General features: G+C 46.4%; 1 protein-coding gene across 1 annotated transcript in view; it reads right to left on the bottom strand.

The window, feature by feature from the left end:
* Positions 1-21158, bottom strand: part of KCNQ3 (potassium voltage-gated channel subfamily Q member 3) — a 293516-nt gene that overhangs the window by 20281 nt on the left and 252077 nt on the right. Inside the window, exons 5-9 of the mRNA XM_040262117.1 lie at positions 19421-19576; positions 18063-18173; positions 16128-16223; positions 14443-14537; positions 8877-8903 (exon numbers count right to left, since the gene is read on the bottom strand). Of these exons, the coding sequence (XP_040118051.1) occupies positions 8877-8903; positions 14443-14537; positions 16128-16223; positions 18063-18173; positions 19421-19576 (485 nt within the window). The remainder of the gene's footprint in view (positions 1-8876; positions 8904-14442; positions 14538-16127; positions 16224-18062; positions 18174-19420; positions 19577-21158) is intronic.

The following is a 21158-nucleotide window of genomic DNA, read 5'->3' as shown; positions in this document are numbered from 1 at the left end:
TAAATTCAGATGGCTCCATCTTTCCTGAGCTGGTCCAGATTTTTCAGAGTGCCTTTCCTGACCAGCACTAAGTTAATGACTAATGGAGACAAAATCAGCATCTGGAGGCTAAAAATACAGAACAAGGCAGGAAATCCCTGAAGACACACAGAAGGCTTTCCTAGCCATGAACTAAGAAGAGGGGGGTTAGGACAGTCACTGCTCAGGCCCCCCTGCTTCCTGGCCTCTGCCTACCTGTCTTTGTAATACCAAGCAGATCCATCATTCCATCCACATCAGACGCCTTGCCCATCCCCAAGTCCCCTCCTGCGTGCCTTGGTGCACTCAGCCATGCCCTTTCTTCCCTTCTCAGCTGACCTCATTCCCATCAGCCCTTTAAAACTGCCCAAGTGTCCCTTCTTGGAAACTACTCCCTATATGCTTCTGAGACAGGCTGTGTTTGTCTCTGGGTTTAATACAGTGTCAAGGCTTTACACGCCCATGCCTGCCTGCTTGTGCAGTCCTGGAAAAGCAAGGATTCTGCCTGCTTATCTCTGAAGCCATCCCACACCGCTGCTCAGTACATCCTGATGTTCAGGGCTTCGGGGCAAAACTGACCTGGGGGGAAACGTCTTGAAAAAACAGGTGACCTAGAACACAGAACTCATGCTGTGTGGGTCCCAGCTTCCTCATGTGCAGAAGAATGGGGATCAGCCCGCATTACACACGGGTGCATAAGGGTTAAATGAGGGAATGCACGTAAAGTGCTTAGCCTGCTGTCTGGGAGGTGGACAGACGGTCGCGAGATGCTTTCAATAAATGCTGGCTGTCATCATTATCTCAGTAAATAATCCTCTTCCCACAGAAACAGCAGAGGGCTAATAACATGTGTGAAAAGGATGGATAATATTTCCTAAGCCACAAAAAAAATAGTGTTTTTCTTTTTTTAAATGAACTGAGGTGAGTTCTCAGGTTATATATATATAATTTTATGGTACTTCTTAATGGTAGTCTGAAACACTCACCACCGTCACTGAGTTTGACCACAGCAGGAGATAAGTATCAATATATGAGGAGTTTAATTCCAGAAAAACTAAGCGAGACAAAAGTAATGGCCATCACTCTGTCCGGATTTGAAATCTCAGCGTAGGTGCTGATTATTAGATAATGAAAGAGATTGCTTGGTCCTGTCTCTGTGAGGACTGAGAATTCACTTATCTGGCATTTCAATGCTTCACTTCTATCTCTTAACAGTCTGAGTTGCTTTGGCCATGGTCACTTAATACCCCACTGGTCACAGAGGTCAGTTTATGAGACGAATTCCGACAGCATTACGAATCCAGATGCAGTGGGCACAGGTCAGAAATCTCGGCTCTCAGTTACTCACAGTCATAACACCTAAGAGGCTTATGGAATTCTTCCTCCAGCAAAGTGGGTGATCAGCTTACTTCTTAATTGTGTTGCCTGAAACCCAAGACCCTAAAGGATAATCAAATGCAAGGCCAAGTTTATCCCTGAAACTCAAAACCCATCTGGGCCCTTCTCTGTATGGATTTCTAGTGCATATTTCAGGCCTTGTATCTGAAGGCTCACAGATCTTGCAAGAAAAGCTCTCTATGAAGCTGACATCAGATTTCCTTAGAAAGCTAAGGTCTCTGATTTGTTAAGGGTGGACAAACAATTTCCAAACATGAGTTGGGAAAACTGGAAATACAGACTAGAGACGGGAAAAATAACATCAAGGTTTTTCTTTCCTGGCAAGATTATACAGTCCTTGCCCTGGGCTCTTGCTCCAGGAACTCTTGTTAAGTTGCTAAGTCATGTCTGACTGTTTTCAACCCCATGGACTGCAGCACACCAGGCTTCCCTGTCCTTCACCATCTCCCAGAGCTTGCTCAAACTCCTGTCCGTTGAGTTTGATGATGCCATCCAACCATCTCATTCTCTGTCATCCTCTTCTGCTCCTGCCTTCAGTCTTTCCCAGCATCAGGGTCTTTCCCAGCATCCAGGCTCTTTGCATCAGTTGGCCAAACTATTGGAGCTTCAGCTTCAGCATCAGTTCTTCCAGTGAGTATTCAGGGTTGATTTCCTTTAGGATTGACTGGTTTGATCTCCTTTGTGTCCAAGGAACTTTCAAGAGTCTTCTCCAGCAGCACAGTTCAAAAGCATCAATTCTTCAGCACCCAGCACTCTTTATGGTCCAACTCGCACATCCACACATGACTACTGGAGAAGCCACAGCTTTGACTACACAGAATTTAAGTTGTGTTAAACTATGTGCATTCCCCTATTTCATGCTTCCCAGCCTCAGCACAAGCTGTGGCCTGTGCCTAGGAAAACTGTCATCCTATCTTTTATCCAAATAACTGATTTTGTTTGAAACTTGGTCCAAGTAGCAGTCCCCAGGGACACTTCCACTTTTGGGCCAATGAGATAACCATTCACTGTGCATTGTTTTGAGGCTTTTCTCAACCACGGCACTTGGCCATCATAATGAAATCTTCACCTTACGAGGGACTCTCTCACTATAGCAGTGGTTCTCAACCAGCGGTGATTTTGCCCCCAGGGGACTCTTGGTGAAGTCTGGAATCATATTTGATTGACATAACTTGGGGGGGGTGCTCCTGGCTTCTAGTGGGTCAAGGCCAGGGATGTTGTTAAACTTCCTATAATGCACGCAGGGCAGCCCCCACAACAAAGGCTTATCCCATCCAAAAGTCAATAGAGCTGCCATTAAGACATGAAAAGGGTAAGCTATTTGTTCAGAAACTGCCCTTTGTCTCGTTATCCAGCACCTAACACAGTGCCTGGCACATAGTAAGCCCTTACAGCATCGTTATGATGTTGAGTGAAGGAAGGAAGAAATAACAACACTCGAGCTTCTGATTAACAAGATGCATCCATCCTCAGCTGATAAAGGAACTGCTGTAGAGCGGAAAGAGTGCTGCCTCTGGAGGAAGAGAACTGAGTTCAAATAGCTGCTTTGTAGTTAATAGTTCAACTTGGGTAAGGCATTAACTCTGATTCAGGTTTTATCTTCACCTGTAAAACAGAGCTAATGTCACTTATTTACCCAACAAAAATGTGTTCTGCATCTTGAAAATGCTAGACTCTTGGTAACTTGCTGAGGTTACAGTAGTGACCAAAGCAGGTATGGTTTTCAGCCTCCAGTTAGCTTACAATAAGGTCAAGAAGTCACGTGACAGGCAAACATACATATATTGCTAGAAATCTGACCAGCATCAATGAAAAAAAAAAATGCTACCTGCTCTATAACAAAGGATGCTGCAGCCATCAAACCATTACATTATAGCCACCCCAGATGGTGAGCCCTGAGGGAACTTAGGATAGAAACAGGATGCCTGCCATGAAGATCAGCCACTGCAGGGGACAGTTCTGGTAGGCCAGTGGTTGGGACTCTGCCCTTCTACTGCAAGGGCCGTGGGTTTGATACTTGGTCAGAGAACTAAGATCTTACAAGTCACAGGGCACAGCCAAAGAAAAAGGAAAATAAGCTTCTAAAATGGGAAGAGAAAATAGGAATTTTTATCATTCTAAGTCTACCTGGAGACACCAAAAGAGTTTTAAGAAGGAAAGAGTATATCAACTTTACATTAAAAATATACATATACATGGTCACAGCAGCATTATTCACAACGGCCAGAGGGTGGGAACCACCCAAATGTCCATGGATGGATAAACGGGTCAATAAAATGCAGTATAGACATTCACTGAAGCCTTCAAAGGAAGGAAACTCTGACGCCAGCTACAGCATGGATGAATCTTCATTATGCCACAAGTGAAGTAAGCCCATCACAGAAGGACAAACACGATACGATTTCACTCACATGAGGATTCTAGAGTAGTCAAACCCATAAAGTATAAGAGAGTGGTGATTGTCAGGGGCTAGAGGGAGGGGAAAATGAGGAGCTGGTGTTTAACGGGCATAGAGTCTCAGTTTTATAAGACTGGGAAGTACTGAGACTGGTTGCACAACAGCATGAATATACTGGACACTTCTTAAACGTACATTTAAAAATGGTTAAGACAGCACAGTTTATGTGTACATACAGTAAAAAACATTTTTTCCCCCAAAGGGAAACACAGTGGCCTCTCCATGGAGAATGGATTGGAGGGGAGTAAGGAAAAACTGAAAGAGCAATGAAGAAGCCACTGATGCTTTCCAGGCAAGAGGTGCTGGTGGTCTGGACCAGGGTGACGGCACTGAGGAGCAAGAGGAGACCAGAACTTGGACATTTATTCTGGAGAAGAACTGTGCTCGTCTTCCTCGATGGGTTCCATGTGGCCACAGGGGAAAGAGAAAGTTTCTGGCTGTATACAGTACGGGTAGGTGGAAAGGCTGTTTATTTCTATGGGGACGCCATTTATTTTCAGTTGAGCAAATGGGACAAAACAGGTTTGGAGAAGAAATCAGAAGCTGAGTTTGGCAGTCCCTTTCCTTGATACACACACAACCACACACACACACACACACACACACACACACACACTTCATACAAGACTGTGGCATGAAGTAGATTTTAGTAAATGGTGAGGATTTGCCTCACAGCTCAAATAACCTAAATTGAGTATCATTAATAAAGTACTTTTGGAAGTTGGAATATAAAAATATAAATTTTGGCTTGTGTTTGCTGAAGAAACACTGGAAAGATACCTAAAAATGAAAAAGAAATTATTTATGGGGAGTGGGACAGTGGAATGGGGTGGAGAGGGACAGAAGTTGTACTAAGACATTTCACGGTTTGCCTCTATATCCTTATTACTTATTAAACTGTTTATTTCATTTTATTTTGGTCGTGCTGCATGGCATGTGGGACATTAGTTCCCTGACTAAGGATGGAACCCAGGTCCCAAGCATTGGAAGTGAAAGTGAAGGTAGCTCTTGTCCAACTCTTTGCAACCCCACGGACTACACAATCCATGGACTTTTCCAGGCCAGAATATTGGAGTGGGTAGCTTTTCCCTTCTCCAGGGGATCTTCCCAACCCAGGGATTGAACCCAGGTCTCCCACATTGCAGGCGGATTCTTCACCAGCTGAGCCACAAGGGAAGCCCAAGAATACTGGAGTGGGTATCCTATCCCTTCTCCATCCAGGGATTGAACTGGGGTTTCCCGCATTACAGGAGGATTCTTTATCAACTGAACTACATGGGAAGCCATTGGAAGCATGGAGTCTTAATCACTGGACTGGCAGGGAGTCCCTACTTCTACAATACTTTGACTTATGAACCATGTACATGTTTTTTAAAGAAAATTAAAATTTAAAAATTAAAATTAAAAAGTCATTTGGACTCTCTCCATCGGGAAAAATTCTCAGTGGTTATACCATCCAGCCAGGTTCTGAATCCTCTCTCTTCCCATTTCTCCTCCTTATATACTCCTTCCAGGGTTGAGTCTTTTTCTGCTCCAATCTAGATTTTTCTCATTTTGAATTCAATTAAAATCTCTTTTGTCTCTACTTTCAAGCTTAGCTCTGGGTTCATTTTTGCACATTAAAACTCACAAAAGTGTTCAAATGAACAAAAGACAAACAGAATCCTAGGAGTGGTACTTTTAAATGCAAATCCTGCCCCTCCCATCAAGGGTACAAAAATAAGATGAGGTTGTGGGGATGTGGTGTCACGAAAGCTGTGATACTACAGAGAACTTGAAGACAGACAACCCAATAGGTGAGGTTAAAGAATACCAAAGGCAAACAGTACTTAGTAAACAGCTTTGCTTGGGACCAACTTGACTACATTCTCTAGCTTCCTCATGCCATCTTTGTTGGGCATGTGTGTCCTGGATAAACTAACAAAAATTAAAAAAAAAAAGAACAGAAGTTGAGTTTGGGACATGTCACTTTCAGGAAAACGGAGAGGCACCCTGTCAAGTAAATAATTGGGAACCTTGTCTTTCTTGTTTGTAGCTATATTCCCTAAAAGGGTTTCTGGTACACAGGAGGTCTTAATAAATATTCATTGAATAAGCAGATGGATGGGTGAACAGATGGATGGATGATGGATGGGTGGATGGATGTATGATGGATGGTTGATGGGTGATAGATGATGGATAGATGCATGATGGCTTATAAGTGATAGATGGGTGGATGGACAGATGGACAGATGATGAATGGATGGAGATGGACAGATGAATGATGGATAAACCAAGAGTACAGTGTCATTGCAGGCAATAGAAAAGTCTTTTGAAGAAGTGGTCAATCCGTTTCGTTCTGTTTGTTGTGAGCTCAAAGAACACAGACTTGTAACCTGCATAGAGCAAGTCAGTCCCACCCACAAGGGTTTAAAATCTTTATTTTGTTTCTTATTTTTCCATTATTTCTTCCTTCCATTTTTAGACATGGGAGAATGGGGCCCTACACAAGGACAGTGGCCCTGCTTTAGAAGGCGCCTCTGGCCCTATGGTCTATCCTGAGAAAGGCAGAGAAGGCAACTGTCAATTCTATAAATAACTGTTACCATTCATGTGCCAAATCTTTGCGGCTTTGGTACCTTGTTTTCTCTCTGAGAGGGGGGAAAAACTGTGAATGAAAGTTGCTATCTCGCCTGTGCTCTTTTTTCATAAAAATGAGAAGTCTTAATTGGGAATTAGATGACAATGAAAGTGGAGTGGCCTGGAACTTAACGGGCCTTTTACAAATGGCATTATGATTTCAGATTTTCAATCATGGGAGAAGCATGCCCAGCAGTGTGGCAAAAAGCATCTATCTGAGCCCCAAATAAACCGAAGTGCCTAGTCTAGGGTGTGGCAATATTCCGCATGTATGTTCCAGTGTGGCTGAATTCTATTCGTGTCTGCATAGGAAAGGCAGTAATGGTAGACTGAATAATTCACTTGTAGTGAATAATTCACCTGCATGATCTGAAACCCTGTTGGTCACAAGAGGGGAGGGAGCAGGGAACCCTGTTGAAGAGTCCTAAGGTTGTGTAACTCCTGGTTGCTCATGAGTTTTGGAACTTGGGGTGAGCCTGTCCTCTTGAAAAAGTATCTAGAAGAGGATCGCTGAGGTATCTTCCTGCTTTGCCTCTGAGACACAAAACGGCTGCAAGTTCTCTAGCAAATGTGCCCTAACTCTGTCAGCTGTTCCGCCCCCTCCTCTACACCCAAATACCCACTACAGTCCAGACTGGTTCCAGGCAAGAAATACTCCTTCCATTTGAAAACCTGCATGAAGGAGGCAGAGAGTCCAAGCCATGCCTGTGTCTGTGAGCGAGCTGGCGCTATCTGTAATCGTTTCTTTCAGGCGGGATTATGTGTGTAATGAGGCATCCTGGGCCCCATTCAAGAGCACTTGACCCAGACTCCCAAGGGTCACTGTCCTCAAGTGGCTCCCATACAAGGTGGTCTAGGGTCCTACTACCACTTCTGCCCAAATTCTTTCAGCTCTAGAGGTTGAGATGGTGTCCAGGAGATGGACTGATAGGCCTTACAAGTAGTTTGCCACAATAACAGTTTCAATACATATTTTAAAAATATACTATGTATATTTACATTTATCATAATTTCTGTTTTGTAAATACAGAATAGCTGTCTTCCATACAGCTTTCCATAGCTGCAGGTTCTGCATTCACAGATTCAACCAAGTGTGGCTCAAGAACATTTGGGAAAAAATTCCAGAAAGTTTCAAAGTGCAAAAGTTGAATTTGCCACACTTGGGCAACTCTTTACATAGCATTTACATTGTTTTTACAACTATTGATAGAGTGCTTGTACTAACTAATCTAGAGATGATTTAAGTACACAGGAGGATGCATGTAAAGTGTTAGTCGCTCAGTCGTGTCTGACTCTTTGCAGCCCCAGGGACTGTAGCCCGCCAAGCTCCTCTGTCCATGGGATTCTCTAGGCAAGAATACTGGAGTGGGTTGCATGTAAAGGTTATGCAAATATTGTGGCATCTGATACAAGGGACTTAGACGTCCATGGATTTTGGTATCTACAGAGGGGTCCTGGAATAAATCCCTTGCAGATATGAAGGGATGACATGTATACAAACAGTACAACTGTTTACAAGAGGTGGTCTTTCTTTATAACTTCGACTAGGAGCCATAGCTTCTCTGATATTGTGACATGTTTTTGAAAAGGAACCAGAAAGAAGACAGCTGAGCTCCCTCTGTCTCTGCAGCAGCCTGTGGTGAGCGTGGTTTACTGGGGATTGTGAATTACAGTCTTGATTTCCTTTTTGAGGGCTTCCCTGGTGACTCAGATAGTAAAGAATCTGCACGCAATGAAGGGGACTCAGGTTCGATTCTTGGGTCAGGAAGATGCCCTGGAGAAGGGAATGGCTACCTACTCCATTCCTGGAGAATTTCAGGACAGAGGAATCTTGAGAACTGCAATCCATGGGGTCACAAAGAATTGGACATGACTCAAAGACTAACACTTTCACACTTTTTGAGGAAACATCTGTGAGCCCAAGAAGCAAATGAAGCAAGTTATAGTGGAAATAACATGGACTGAATATTCAGACCTGAGTTCGAATTTTGGTCTTACTACTCAGAAGCTGTGTGACTCAGGAAGGGAGTAACTCAGCCTCTCTAAGACCCAACCTCCTCAACCCATAAATGAAAGCATGAGAGTCGATTTCTCATTGGTGATGTGAAGACCATGTGAGATCACACATGCAGGACTCCAGGCACAAAATCCTGCCCAGAGGAGAAACACTCAAAAGGTGACTGCCGCTATGATCACAGTTAAGTTGTTCTTGAGCAAATTTACATGAAATTGGCAGAGGAAAATGGTGTCCAGCAACCACAGTGAGCCCCGAAACTCTATCTCATGACCAGCACGACTGCCCAGGGGCCCCAGGCCATACATAACTGGACCCTCTGTCCCGACACAGTGATGGGAAGAAGAGGACTCATGATTACAAACGTACCTGGCTGCTGGATCCAGCTGTTCTTTCCTATGAGGAGAAAAAAATAAACAAAGCATAAATTACATGCAACTGTTCTCTCCTCTCCCCAAAGTCTGTTTGCAAGCTTCCTTTGCTGAAGATGCAGGAGCAAGGCAAAATGGCACATGTAGAGGGGGACCCATGAATGAGTTGGGGTTCCCCAAGCAGACCCTAGACCCCTCCTGCAACCTAACGGGCCTGGTTCTGAACTTCAAGGTCCCTCTCAGCCATTCATTCATTTACTCCAGAGGTCCCCAACCTCGGGGCCGCGGACTGGTACCTCCTGTCAGATGAGTGGTGGCATTAGATTAAAAATAAAGTGCCCAAAAAGTGTAATGTGCTTAAACCATTCTGAAACCACCCCCACCCCACCACCCAGTCTGGGGAAAAATTGTCTTCCACGTAACCTGTATCTGGTGCCCAAAAGGATACAGACTGCTGATTTATTCATCCAAAAAATGGTTCCTGAGCACCTACTCCGTCCCACACCTTGTGCTGGGTTTAGGTGACTTGTTAAGTGGTAGGGACAGATCAGGGAACCAGGGATTAAATGAGATAGCACATATAAAGGGCTTCCCAGGTGGTGCTAGTGGTAAAGAACCTGCCTGCCAATGAAGGAGACATAAGAGACTGATCCCTGGGTTGGGAAGGTCCCCTGGAGGAGGGCATGGCAACCCACTCCAGTACTCTTGCCTGGAGAATTCCATGGACAGAGGAGCCTGGCAGGCTATGGTCCATGGTGCCTCAAAGAGTTGGACATGACTGAAGCGACTTAGCATGTGCACACACACACACACAGCACTTATGAAAACAGATCTGATGTCATTCAGCCCTAGAGAAAGATAATTGCATATTGTCCTTCTCCATTTCTAAGAACTCCAATAATCTTGATCCTGCTCATAAAAAGAATAAGTTCTGCTTATACAGTAAATTAACTGAGTCTTTTTGGTCAGGTAACTTGTTTCTTGGGCCTTAGTCTCATCGCCATTTTTGTCCTATATCTAATGATTCCAGAGCTGCAATGACAGACACTAATCACAGATGGCCATTGGAATTAAAATGAAAGAAAATTAGAAATTCTGTCTCTCGGTTGCACAAGCCATAGATCCTCGACAGCCACCTGTGACAAGTAGTTACCATGGAGGGCAGTGCAGCTGTAGACAATTCTGCTACTGATATCACTTTTGGGGAACTGATAAGTGTGCATGGATGTTTTTGTTACTGTTGACGGTAAACATCATCCGATTTGTAACATCTGCCCACTTCTCTGCTTGCGCATGTGAATGTGTAATTTACTATCTGCCCCCTCCACTCCCCAGATTCTTCCTGTACCTTAGCCTCCAACCACCTACTCTACTAGGTCCACACAGTCTCTGTGCTAAGTTGCTTCAGTTGTGTCTGACTCTTTGCGACCCTGTGGACTATAGCCCTCCAGGTTCCTCTGTCCATGGGATTCTCCAGACAAAAATACAGGAGTGGGCTGCCATGCCCTCCTCCAGGGGACCTTCCCGACCCAGGGATTGAACTTGTGTCTCTTACGTCTCCTGCACTGGCAGGTGGGTTCCCAGGTGCATAGCGCCACCTGGGAAGCCTCGGTCTCCACAGGCCACAAATCAGAAGACCTGGGTTTGGTCTCTCCTGTGCCCAGCATCTTGTGTGACCTTGAGCAAGTTCCTGAGCTGGAGGCTTCTGTTTCTTCTTATCTAAAATTGGGGTTGGACTTCAAAGTCTCTAAGTTTCTTTGAAATTCAAAAGTAATGAGTATATAATTCTAAGTATGCATACAAACAAAACAAAAAAGGCCATACATCACTCATCACTGGCAGCCCAAAACATGCAAATATATACATACACATATCAATATGTACATGTGTGTATACATACACACATATTCTTTCAAAGTAACAAAGAACTTCACTTGCTAGAAATGCATATGACACTACTTTTAGAAATGGGCCACATAACTGCATGGAGAAGGCGATGGCACCCCACTCCAGTGTTCCTGCCTGGAAAATCCCATGGACGGAGGAGCCTGGTAGGCTGCAGTCCATGGCGTCGCTAAGAGTCGGGCACGACTGAGCAACTTCACTTTTGCTTTTCACTTTCATGCATTGGAGAAGGAAATGGCAACCCACTCCAGTATTCTTGCCTGGAGAATCCCAGAGACAGAGGAGCCTAGCGGGCTGCCGTCTATGGGGTCGCACAGAGGCAGACACGACTGAAGCAACTTAGCAGCAGTATAACTGCATCCTTCAAGATCTTTCAGAGGTTTACAAAATCATGCAGCCACCATGGAAAACAGTCTGACGGCTTCTCAAAAAGTCAATATAGAGTTACCTATTCCACTCCTAGGTATATATCCAACCGAACTGAAAACACATATCCACAAACAGGTACTTGAATGTTCATGGGGGTATAACAGCCCCAAAGTAGAAATAGCACAAGTGTGTATCAGCTGATGAATGGATAAATAAAATGGGGTCAATATTGTGAAATATTATTTGGCCATAAAAGCAATAAAGTTCTGATACACAAGACAACATAGACAAAACTTGAAAATATTATGCTAGGTAAAAGAAATCATAACATTTTATTTATTTATTACATTTATTTATTTGGCCATGGCATGTGGGCTCTAGTTCCCTGACCAGGGATCGAACTCAGGCCCACTGCATTAGGAGCACAGGATCTAGCCACTGGACCACCAGAGAAGTCCCAAGATTTTATTTTTTATATGAAACATCCAGAACAGAGTGAGAAAATAAATGAGTGGCTGCAGGGGCTGCAGTAAAAGAGGGAACCAGGGGTAACTGCTAAAGGGCACTGGGTTTCTTTGGGGGATAATTAAAACGTCCAGGAATTAGACAATGGCAATCAATACCCAACTTTGTGAATATGTTGAAACCCACCAAACTATTACTTCAAATGGGTATCTTTTATGGTATGTGAAATCCTTTTGTAGTATATGAAGTATATTTCAATAAAGTCTTTTTAAAAATAAATAAAATAAAAACCCTTTAGGAAGCAGGTGAAGACATACCAGTGTACTATCAGCTAATTTTTATTTTGCTGTGAAACGTATGGAATGGGTTGGAATATGGGGAACATTTTTTTCTCAAGGGACTGCCTTGTTTCAGAATGGTTGCCAAGTGAATTCTCTAGTGGCTTTATACTTTTGTCCTTGAAAAAAAGAAAGAAATGTTCCCTCCTAGTCTAAAAGCCATTCCCATATCACAGCAGCTGTCTGCAGCACAATGTATTCCTCTGAGTCTGTGACAGCTAGGACAATGCCTTATTTATAATAAATCAACCCAAAAGAATGGGTCTATTGCCAAGACCTTGGGATGCAAAGCAAACAGAAATCATCTTGATTCAGCGTTCAGTGTGGTTGCACAAGCTCTGGTTCTGGAGTTCAAGGTCAATCTGTTCTCTTCAAGAGAAGCAACCGGCCCATTCTAAGACTTGCTCTCCTAAGGAATTTTGATACTACCCCAAACTTGAAATGATTATAGCTGCAATAGGAATCTGCCTGCAATGCTGGAGACTCAAATTCGATCTCTGGGTCAGGAAGATCCCCTGGAGAAGGGAATGGGTACCCACTCCAGTATTCTTTCCTGAAGAATTCCCTGGACAGAGGAGCCTGGTGGGCTACAGCCCATGGGGTTGCAAAGAGACGGACATGACAGCGATTCACACACACACAGAACAGAATTCTAGAATCAGAAGGAATCATAGAAAGCGTCTTCAGGGCGCACACCTGCATCCTGTCTCTTCAGTTGTGTCCGACTCTTCACGGACACAGCTTCATGAGTCATGTGTGACCTTCATGGTCTGGCCCAAGCTTAGCATATACTGAATGCCTGGACTAGAAGGTGCCACGTGCCACTAGACCCTCTTGGGACAGCACCATAGATCCTGAGCTGGGAGAGGGAAGCACGACCCTGAGGTTTTGGGGCCCTGTGGGTCATGGTCAGGTTTTGGATCCTCTTCTCTTTGTCATGGTTACCCATTGGAAGGTTTTATGCAGGGGAAATGAGTCAGTAGACCTCGATGTCCTCAGTGTCCTTAAATCTGCACTGCAATCTGGTGATGGAGGTGGAGGGAATATTGAGGCCGAGTTCAGAGACTGGTCGCAAGTCCCATAATGAGAGTAAAGGGAGGTGGGAGGGAGTCCCTAGTCCAGCATTGGGTCATGTCATGGTCTGTGAACCCAGACATATGGCAGAAACATGTTGCAGAGTGGGTGGGTCCCCACTCCAGGTATGAGTCTGAGCATCTCTCTACTTCTCCTACCAGCTGAAGGGTCCTAGCAGTCCAGCCTCCCATTCACACACTTAAAACTCTGAGCTCAGGATCGAAAACCTGGCAAGGTGCAGTCTGTTTCAGAAACCCAAGTAGTGATCACAGGCTTGGAGGACCCTAGATGTGGCTGACACTGGCCAAAATGATCAAAGTTTCTAAGCCCCAGTTGGCTCCTTTGCAAAAGGAGCCTGGTGACACCAACCATCCAGCCTGTCTCCAAGGGCTCCTGTGTTAAAATCACCAGGGATGCTTGTTTGAGATGCTTCAACTATTCCAATGCCATTAAAATTGTTGAGGGCTTCCCTGGTGGCTCAGCGGTTAAAAAATCTGCTTGCAATGTGGGAGACACAGGAGACGTGGGTTCGATCCCTGGGTTGGGAAGACCTCCGGAGGAGGAAGTGGCAAACAACTCTAGTATTCTTGCCAGGAAAATCCTTTGGACAGAGGAGCCTGGTGACCTACAGTCCATGGAATCACAAAGAGTCAGACACAACTGATGCGATTAAGCACACAGCACAAAACTGCTGAAGGTTGCAGGATCCACATGTCCACATCCCCCACTGATTATAACCCATCTTAACATCTGAGAACCTCTGACTTATTTCACAGAGTGCCTGTGAGTATTAAATCAAACGTCAACTTGTATTCCAGGAGCATACTGGATGTCCGTAAATATTCATTTCCCTCTCCTTTTTCATAGGCGCTGGCCATTGGAAATGGAATGTAATTTTTTTTTTTTCCTGAAGACTCTCATTTAATTTCTCACTTCTGAGAATACAAAACATCTCTGGGCCCCCAGTGGACTCCCCCCAGATGCTTCTTCCCCCATCCTTTCCCAGTCTGGGGGTGAAAGGCACGACTATCCTGGCCTCCAGGATGGCCAGGGTAGCCCATTGCACCCACTCCTCACTTCCTCAGCCACTAGCCCTGCTCCAACATTGACAGGACCTTCTCTTTCAGCCACTCCACACTGTCTAGCTGGAAACCCTGAGTGACATCCTGAGGTCATCTGGAGAGCCTCAAAAAATACTGGGCTGCACCCCCTTACCTGCCTCCTCCCTGGGATTATGATTTAATCAGCCTGTGGATGGTCTGGGCATTGGGATATTTTAAGCTCTAATGAGCCTAACATGAGGCCCAGACTGAGAACCACTGTCCTCCAGGAACTGTGAAGGCCACGGGCAAACAAATGGACCCACGGAAGCGGTGGTGAGTCATGCCCTGAGCATTCGGCTGAGCCACTTGCCTGAAGAACGGAAAAGAGACGACTGATTCATAGAACCTCCACGTCGCCACGAGATCAATCCTGTTGGGGTTGGTAGCATAGTACCTCCAGGCGGCCTGGGGAGGAGAGATGAGGGGTGGGAATGAGCTGGTGTCACCCAGAAGGTCACACGGAATCCCACAACTTTGAAACAGTCAGCCCTGGACACCTCAGGGTTCAGTGTGCACTGAGGTCATACCCAGAGAAGCCAGATTCTTGGCCTTTTGTAGCTCCTATGGGAAGAAAAACCTCCTTGACCTTATCATCTCAGATGGAGAAAACCGACATAGCAGGGGAGAAAACCGACGTAGTAGGGGAGAAAACCGACATAGTAGGGGTAGGGTAGATAAGTGAATTACCGTGAAGAGGGGAATCTGAGCATAAGAGCCTTGAAAGGAGCAGGGATTCCTGTTGCTGCACGATTCCTTGAGATTTCTCAAGGAGGTGGGAAGACAAACAGTCTTTTGTGCCACTTCTGGGTGCAAAAGACCGTCTGGCAGGTGAGGTTTTGATTCTAACACACTAGATCTTCTGTATACTGTGATGGTTTTGGGGCTGCGGAAGATAAGAGGGCAGACTCTTAGAGACCAGAGCTGCCTTAGAAACTACAAGCTGCAATATAACACCATGCACCATCCTGTATCAGCCCCACAGGGACACTCACTGCAACTGGAGGCAATTTCAAGAGTGGGAGGCCATGCAGACCACCGTGTACCATTCTGCATCATCCCCGCAGGGACACTCACTACAACTGGAGGCAATATCATGGGAGGCCATGCAGACGGTCTGTCCCAGGCAGCCAGCCAGAGCCAAAACACTCTCCCTTCCTATTCTCTCTGCTCCCAGCAGCCCATAAAACCATGAAGCAAGAACTCTCGCTGAAAGAGAAGAGGGAGCACTCTGCCCCTCCCGTCATCTCTCACTATTGCTCCGGCTCCCAGGCCAGGGTGCGGGCAGTGAGAGGGAGGAACGGCTGGCAGGAGGCCGCACCTGCCGCTGCACGGCCGTCTTTTGGGTGGGGTATACAGTGAGCTGGTCGGTACTGTGCACACGCGGGCATCTCTCCCTCTCTGGACTTATCAGCTCTCTATCACGAGCAGATGCAAGGGCCCACATCTCCTTGCAGCTGGTTGGCTATGCACCTGTGCTCTAGGCTGACTCTTCCTTGTGGGTTCCCTGTTCAAGACTGTGGTGAGAATGGAAGGGGAGAAAAGCTAGTGTGGACCCAAGTCCAAGCCAAGTTCTCCACTCCATCAGGGGGAAAACAGCTGATGGGCGGGCTCCTGTTTCAGTCCTGTGTCTAGTTTTTGACTGGCTTAGAACTTGGATGGGAGAGTTATGGGATGGTCACTTTCAGGACACACAGTGACTAGTCATAGAGATAAACCATAGCAACACCCAGAGTTGTGGCAAGCAGGCTTGGTCCTGGGTCCATCGCAGATCACGGTATGCCCACTCCTGTAGAAGCATATGGACGTGCGTGTGCACATGCACACACACACAGACACATGCACACACAGACACACAGACACAGACAGACACAGACACACACCCATACACATAGACACACACCCATACACATAGACACACACACACACAGACGCAGACACACAGAGACACACGCACAGATGCGTGGCCCCGTCCAGTTCAGCCCCAGGCAGACAGACCTGGATGAGCTCAGCAGCGGGCTTCCTCCTTTTCTCAAAGTGCTTCTGGCGGTGCTGTTCCTGCACCTTGAGCGCCAGCCCGGACCCCAGGATGCCCTGAAGGGAGAGGTCAGGCCCTGAGGTCAGCTCCCCCAAGCCTCTCCTGGAGCCCCATCCCAACTCTCAGGCCCCAGTGATGACACCGAGCGAAGGGGAGAAGAAAAGATCCCTTCTTTGTCTTCCAGGCAGTGGGGGCCGGGTTAAGTGGGGCCTTGAAGTCAGGGTTCAATCCCCGACTCTGCCACTCTCAGCAGGGAGGCCCTGGGCAGCCTCTTCTCTGCTGCATCTCAGGTTCTTCCACAGGGAAGTCAGACAGCAGCACCCACCTCACAGTTCTGAGAGGGAAAAATGAGATGACGTAACAGGGGCTGCCTAGTAAGGAGTAGGAGGCACAACAGATTCCCAGTTAATATTAATGGAATTTAAAAAATATTTCAGTCGCTTGAATTGTCACGTGAGACTTTTACTCTGGCTGGCATTTCTCCGAATTGTGATCTGTTTTGACTTCTAGGTCAAACTCTCACGCGGAGTACATGGCGGGGTTGGGGGGGCACACCACTTTCAAGTTGAAAGAGAATTTAGAGACCATGTCCCATGCCCACAGCCCCTCATCTTTTATAGATAAAGCAACTGAGAATCAGAAAGGTCATCTTCCCAAGGTCATCTTCACACTGGACAGCTGTGATGGATGAAGGGAGGGATGCGATGAAGAGCCTCGGTATCAAAAGGATGGGAGATGAAGGGCAGGGAAGAGGGGTTGTTACACCGGAAGGTTCTTTTCAAGCTTTGTGATTAAGGGCCACGCTTGAAGGAGCAGGCCTGGGTCCCTGGCTCTACAACCCAGTAGCCCTGTGACTATGGAAACTTAACTAACCCAATGAAGCCTGTCTCCTCATCTGGAAAATGGGGAGAAATGCACACCAAACTCCAAATGTTTTTACAAAGATTAAATGAGACAGTGTAGGGGAAGCACGTGGCATGAATCTGGTTCACAGCAAGTTCAACAATGCTGTATATTATTGTTGTTGTTATGACGCCGATGGGCACTGGGCTTGGGGGAAGTTATTCTGCCAGGGATCAAGAATTTGAGGGAAATGCATTCTTTTTTAACACAAACTAGATGATGACAGGGCAGAGAAGGGAACTCACAAATACAAAGGACTCGCTATGTGCATGGAATATGGGGGTGAAAGACATAATCAAGCCCCAAGGGGCTCACATTCTCCCGGGGAAGCAGATTTGGAATCTGAAATCCCAGGTGGGCTCAGAAATGCTTTTACAGAGTGATACCCAGAGGAGGGAGTGCTGAACTCAGCCTAAAGAAGGCAGCATTGAACTGGGTCTGGAGGATAAACAACATGCCCCTGTATAACACAGGGAACTATATCCAATATCCTGTGATAAGCCATAATAGAAAAGAATATTTTAAAAGAGTATGAGTTCAGCTTGGTGCTCTGTGATGGCTTAGAAAGGCGGGATGGGAGGAAGGTCCAAGAAGGAGGGGCTATATGTAAACATATGGCCTATTCACTTGGTTGTAGAGCAGAAAGTAACACAACATTGTAAAGCAATTATACCCCAATTTTTAAACAAAGAATGCCTATATGTAGATGTGTCACTTTGCTGTACAGCAAATGTTCACAACACTGTAAATCAACTATAGTTCAATAAAATTTTTTTCAGAAAAGAAACTGAGTCTTGAAAGAGGAGTAGGTGTTTGGGGGGATCACTCCTGGCAAAGAGCCGCACAGCCTGTGGCAGAGACAGGACAGCTTTGGGTTGATGGGGCTGGAAATCAGGATACGAGAAGGTGGAAGATGAGGCTGGACGGCTGAGCTGGGGCCAGGCAGTGAGGGATCCTGTCCATCATCAAGGGATAACAGTGAGGGCACTCACGGCTGGCAGGGCAAAAAAGGAGACGCCGATTAAGGAAAAGGTGGCTGCGATCAGACGGCCTTCCCACGTTTTGGGCGTCTTGTCTCCGTAGCCAATGGTGGCCAGTGTAATCTGAAAAGAGAAGCATTCAGACACGGGGCTTCCCAGTGGGAGAAGGTCAGTGATGTATCAGCCGAGCTTTACCCATAAGCCTTTGTACTGACTGGGGCACTGTCCCGTTTAGAATAAGACTCCCGTGGGAGAGAAGGTGCTAAAGACCAGCAGTCTTATATAGGAGCCTTGAGACCACATCTGTCTCTAGGCTAAGGATTTCTTCCCTATCATCAATCAGTCAACAGGTATTTCAAGAATTGCAAACATGTGTATGGGCATAGATATTCATGTGTATGTTTGCAAATGCATGACTTTGTGTTTAGCCATGATTCTGAATGTATGTGCTCTCGTGCATGTCCTTATATGTATTGTGTGTATAGGTGTGCATGTCTAATGCCTGGGCCCGTGTCTGTCCAGGTGTATGTTGAATATTCCTCTGTGCATTTACACTTGTAGGTTATCAGCACACTTGTACTTATGAACATGGAAGGCAGGTTATGGGAGTAGCTCAGAGTGTGGCCTCTGGAACCCAAATGCTTGAGTTCAAATCGCAGGTTAAGCACTAACTTGGCTCAGAGAGCTTTGAATTAGTGACTCAACCCTTCAAGCCTCAGGTTCTCCAATTTGAAAAAGTGAAAGTGTTATAGTTGCTCAGTCGTGTCCAACTCTTTGCGACCCGCTAGACTGTGGCCCACCAGGCTCCTCTGTCCAAGGAATTCTCCAGGCAAGAATACTTGGAGTGGGTAGCCATTCCCTTCTCCAGGGGATCTTTCCAACCCAGGGATCAAACCCAGGTCTCCTGTACTGCAGGCGGATTCTTTACTGTTTGAACCACCAGGGAGCTAATAATAGGAGTTATTTGCACTTAAAATGTGTTTATAAATGTAAAGTGCTTAAACAATGCTTTAATGCCACAGGGCCGATGGGGGTGGGGCCATGTGTCTCTAGGTGTGCTTGAGGGTCTGGGTATATACATCTGCTCTGCCACTGAGTCTGCACAGCACAGCCTGACTAATGACAGGTAAGTTCCCTGAGTGACCGTGGGATGAGACTGATCAGAGCCCTGACTTCTAGGGAAAAGCCCCCCTTCCAAGGGCCCACCCTGCAGGGTATGTCTCCTGGGGGGGTTCCTAAATGGAGATGCTTTCCTCTCCCCTGTGCTGAAGAACACAGCTGCCCAAACCCGTATGTCCACATCACACCCTCTACATCCTTCCGGCCCTCCAGCTGACCCCCACGGGGCAGCTTTCGAGGTGGTGACTCACCAGGCCCCACCACAGGGCATCTGCGTAGGTCTCAAATTCCTCTTTCATCTCTTCTCCTTGGGCATCCACCTCCGGCACATCTTTCTCAACCAGGTAGACGAGAAATGAAGAAAGGATGAGCGTCAGGAACCCGATGTACCAGGCGGTGATGAGCTCCTGGGGCAGCAAGCAGTGGACATGGAAGGGGTCACTGCGTGGAGGCTGGGAGGAGGTTGCAGGCAGACACACTGGAGCTGGAGTGCAGGTTTACCAGCTCTGGGACACGGGCCAGTTACTCATCTTCTCTGATCCTCCCCTCCCATCACTGGAAAATGGGGGTCATTGTTTTCATCATTAACAGAATGAGGGGATGGCTCTAGAAGGAGAGGGAGAGCTCTGTGATCACTTAATCACTGCTCAAGAGGCTTCACGGGGAAGTAAGAAGGCAGGCGGGACAAGGCTCGGGACTCAGGAGACCCTATTCTCTGCAGGATTGGGAAGAACAACGATAAAGCTCTTTTCACTTGGAAAGTGACAGCAAGGGGGAATTATCCTGGCAGAGGGGACAGAGGTGTGGATGGGGACCCAGCCCAGCCACTAACTGACTGTGTGGGCAGATGACCTCTCCTCTTCAGCCTCAGTTTTTTCATTTTTAAAATGAAGGGACTGAACCACAGAATTTCAAACAGTGCCACAGATACTTCAAATGCAGATAGGCATTTTTTATACAAAGTAATCACATACTGATTTAAACTATATTAGCATAAATTAAACATAAAACCATTATTTCGTGGATATGATCGCATGATAGGCTAGAATATCCTTGAAAACAAGAGAGAGCTGATGTAAAAGAAAAATGTTAAGGGTGGTAATGGTAAGGGTGGTACACAGACATGGCAAAGATGGGCAAACCACTGAAGTTTCAAACACCCTGACCATGACGATCCCTGAGGCACTTCCTATGTCTCTCATTCTATTCCACCTCCAAGGGTTACCCTGGTAGGTTGGGCAGAAGAAAGTCAAGGTCATGGGCAAACACAGTCTGGAGATTAGGCCTAACATTCCTGCTAAGTCATCACGGAGAATGAAGCCGTTCACATCAACAGAGTTCATCTATCCGACCGTCCTCGGCCAATCAACGGGCCTCCTGGGCCCATCGCATCTCGCTGAGCCTTTGCTCACATTTGTCCTCTGTCCTCCCGGCCCCTCCCTGGGGGCCCAACCCGAGAGCACTGGGGCACCTAAGACCCATGTCATCTCCATTATGAGAGCTTTCTGGATATTTGCTCCCCCAACTAGAGTGAGCTTTCATTTCTAGCTTTTTTTTCCCTTCTATGTCTTCATCATTTTCTAAACAGATGTTAAGTTTCTGTTACGCTCATTCGCTTATAGGTCTGACCTTTGCCACAGCATCACGTGCCTGCTGCACTCGGGTGAGTTCACAGCAGACAGAGGTTGTTTGAGATGCTGCAGACAATCCAGCAGCCCTTCCCCTCCGTGAGCGTCCACTCCATCGAGGTTTGAGAAGGAAAGGATGAAGTGGCTGGTCCTTCCCCAGTCACGAACCTTTCACCCTGTTGACTGTGATTCCAGCGTGACTATGTTCTTTCATACTCTCTGCCTCCAAATGCTGAATCAGAGAAACAGCTGTCCATGTGCGTATGGAAGTCCCGGCTGTGTGGGATGAAGAGCTGGCACAGTGATCACTGGGGAGGGAAATGCGTCCCCACTGTGCCTTGCAGTCATTCAAAGGCCATTC

The sequence above is a fragment of the Oryx dammah genome, unplaced genomic scaffold, assembly GCF_014754425.2.
Source record: "Oryx dammah isolate SB20612 unplaced genomic scaffold, SCBI_Odam_1.1 HiC_scaffold_19, whole genome shotgun sequence".
Lineage (NCBI taxonomy): Eukaryota > Metazoa > Chordata > Mammalia > Artiodactyla > Bovidae > Oryx > Oryx dammah.
This window is presented reverse-complemented; position numbering and strand designations above follow the sequence as displayed.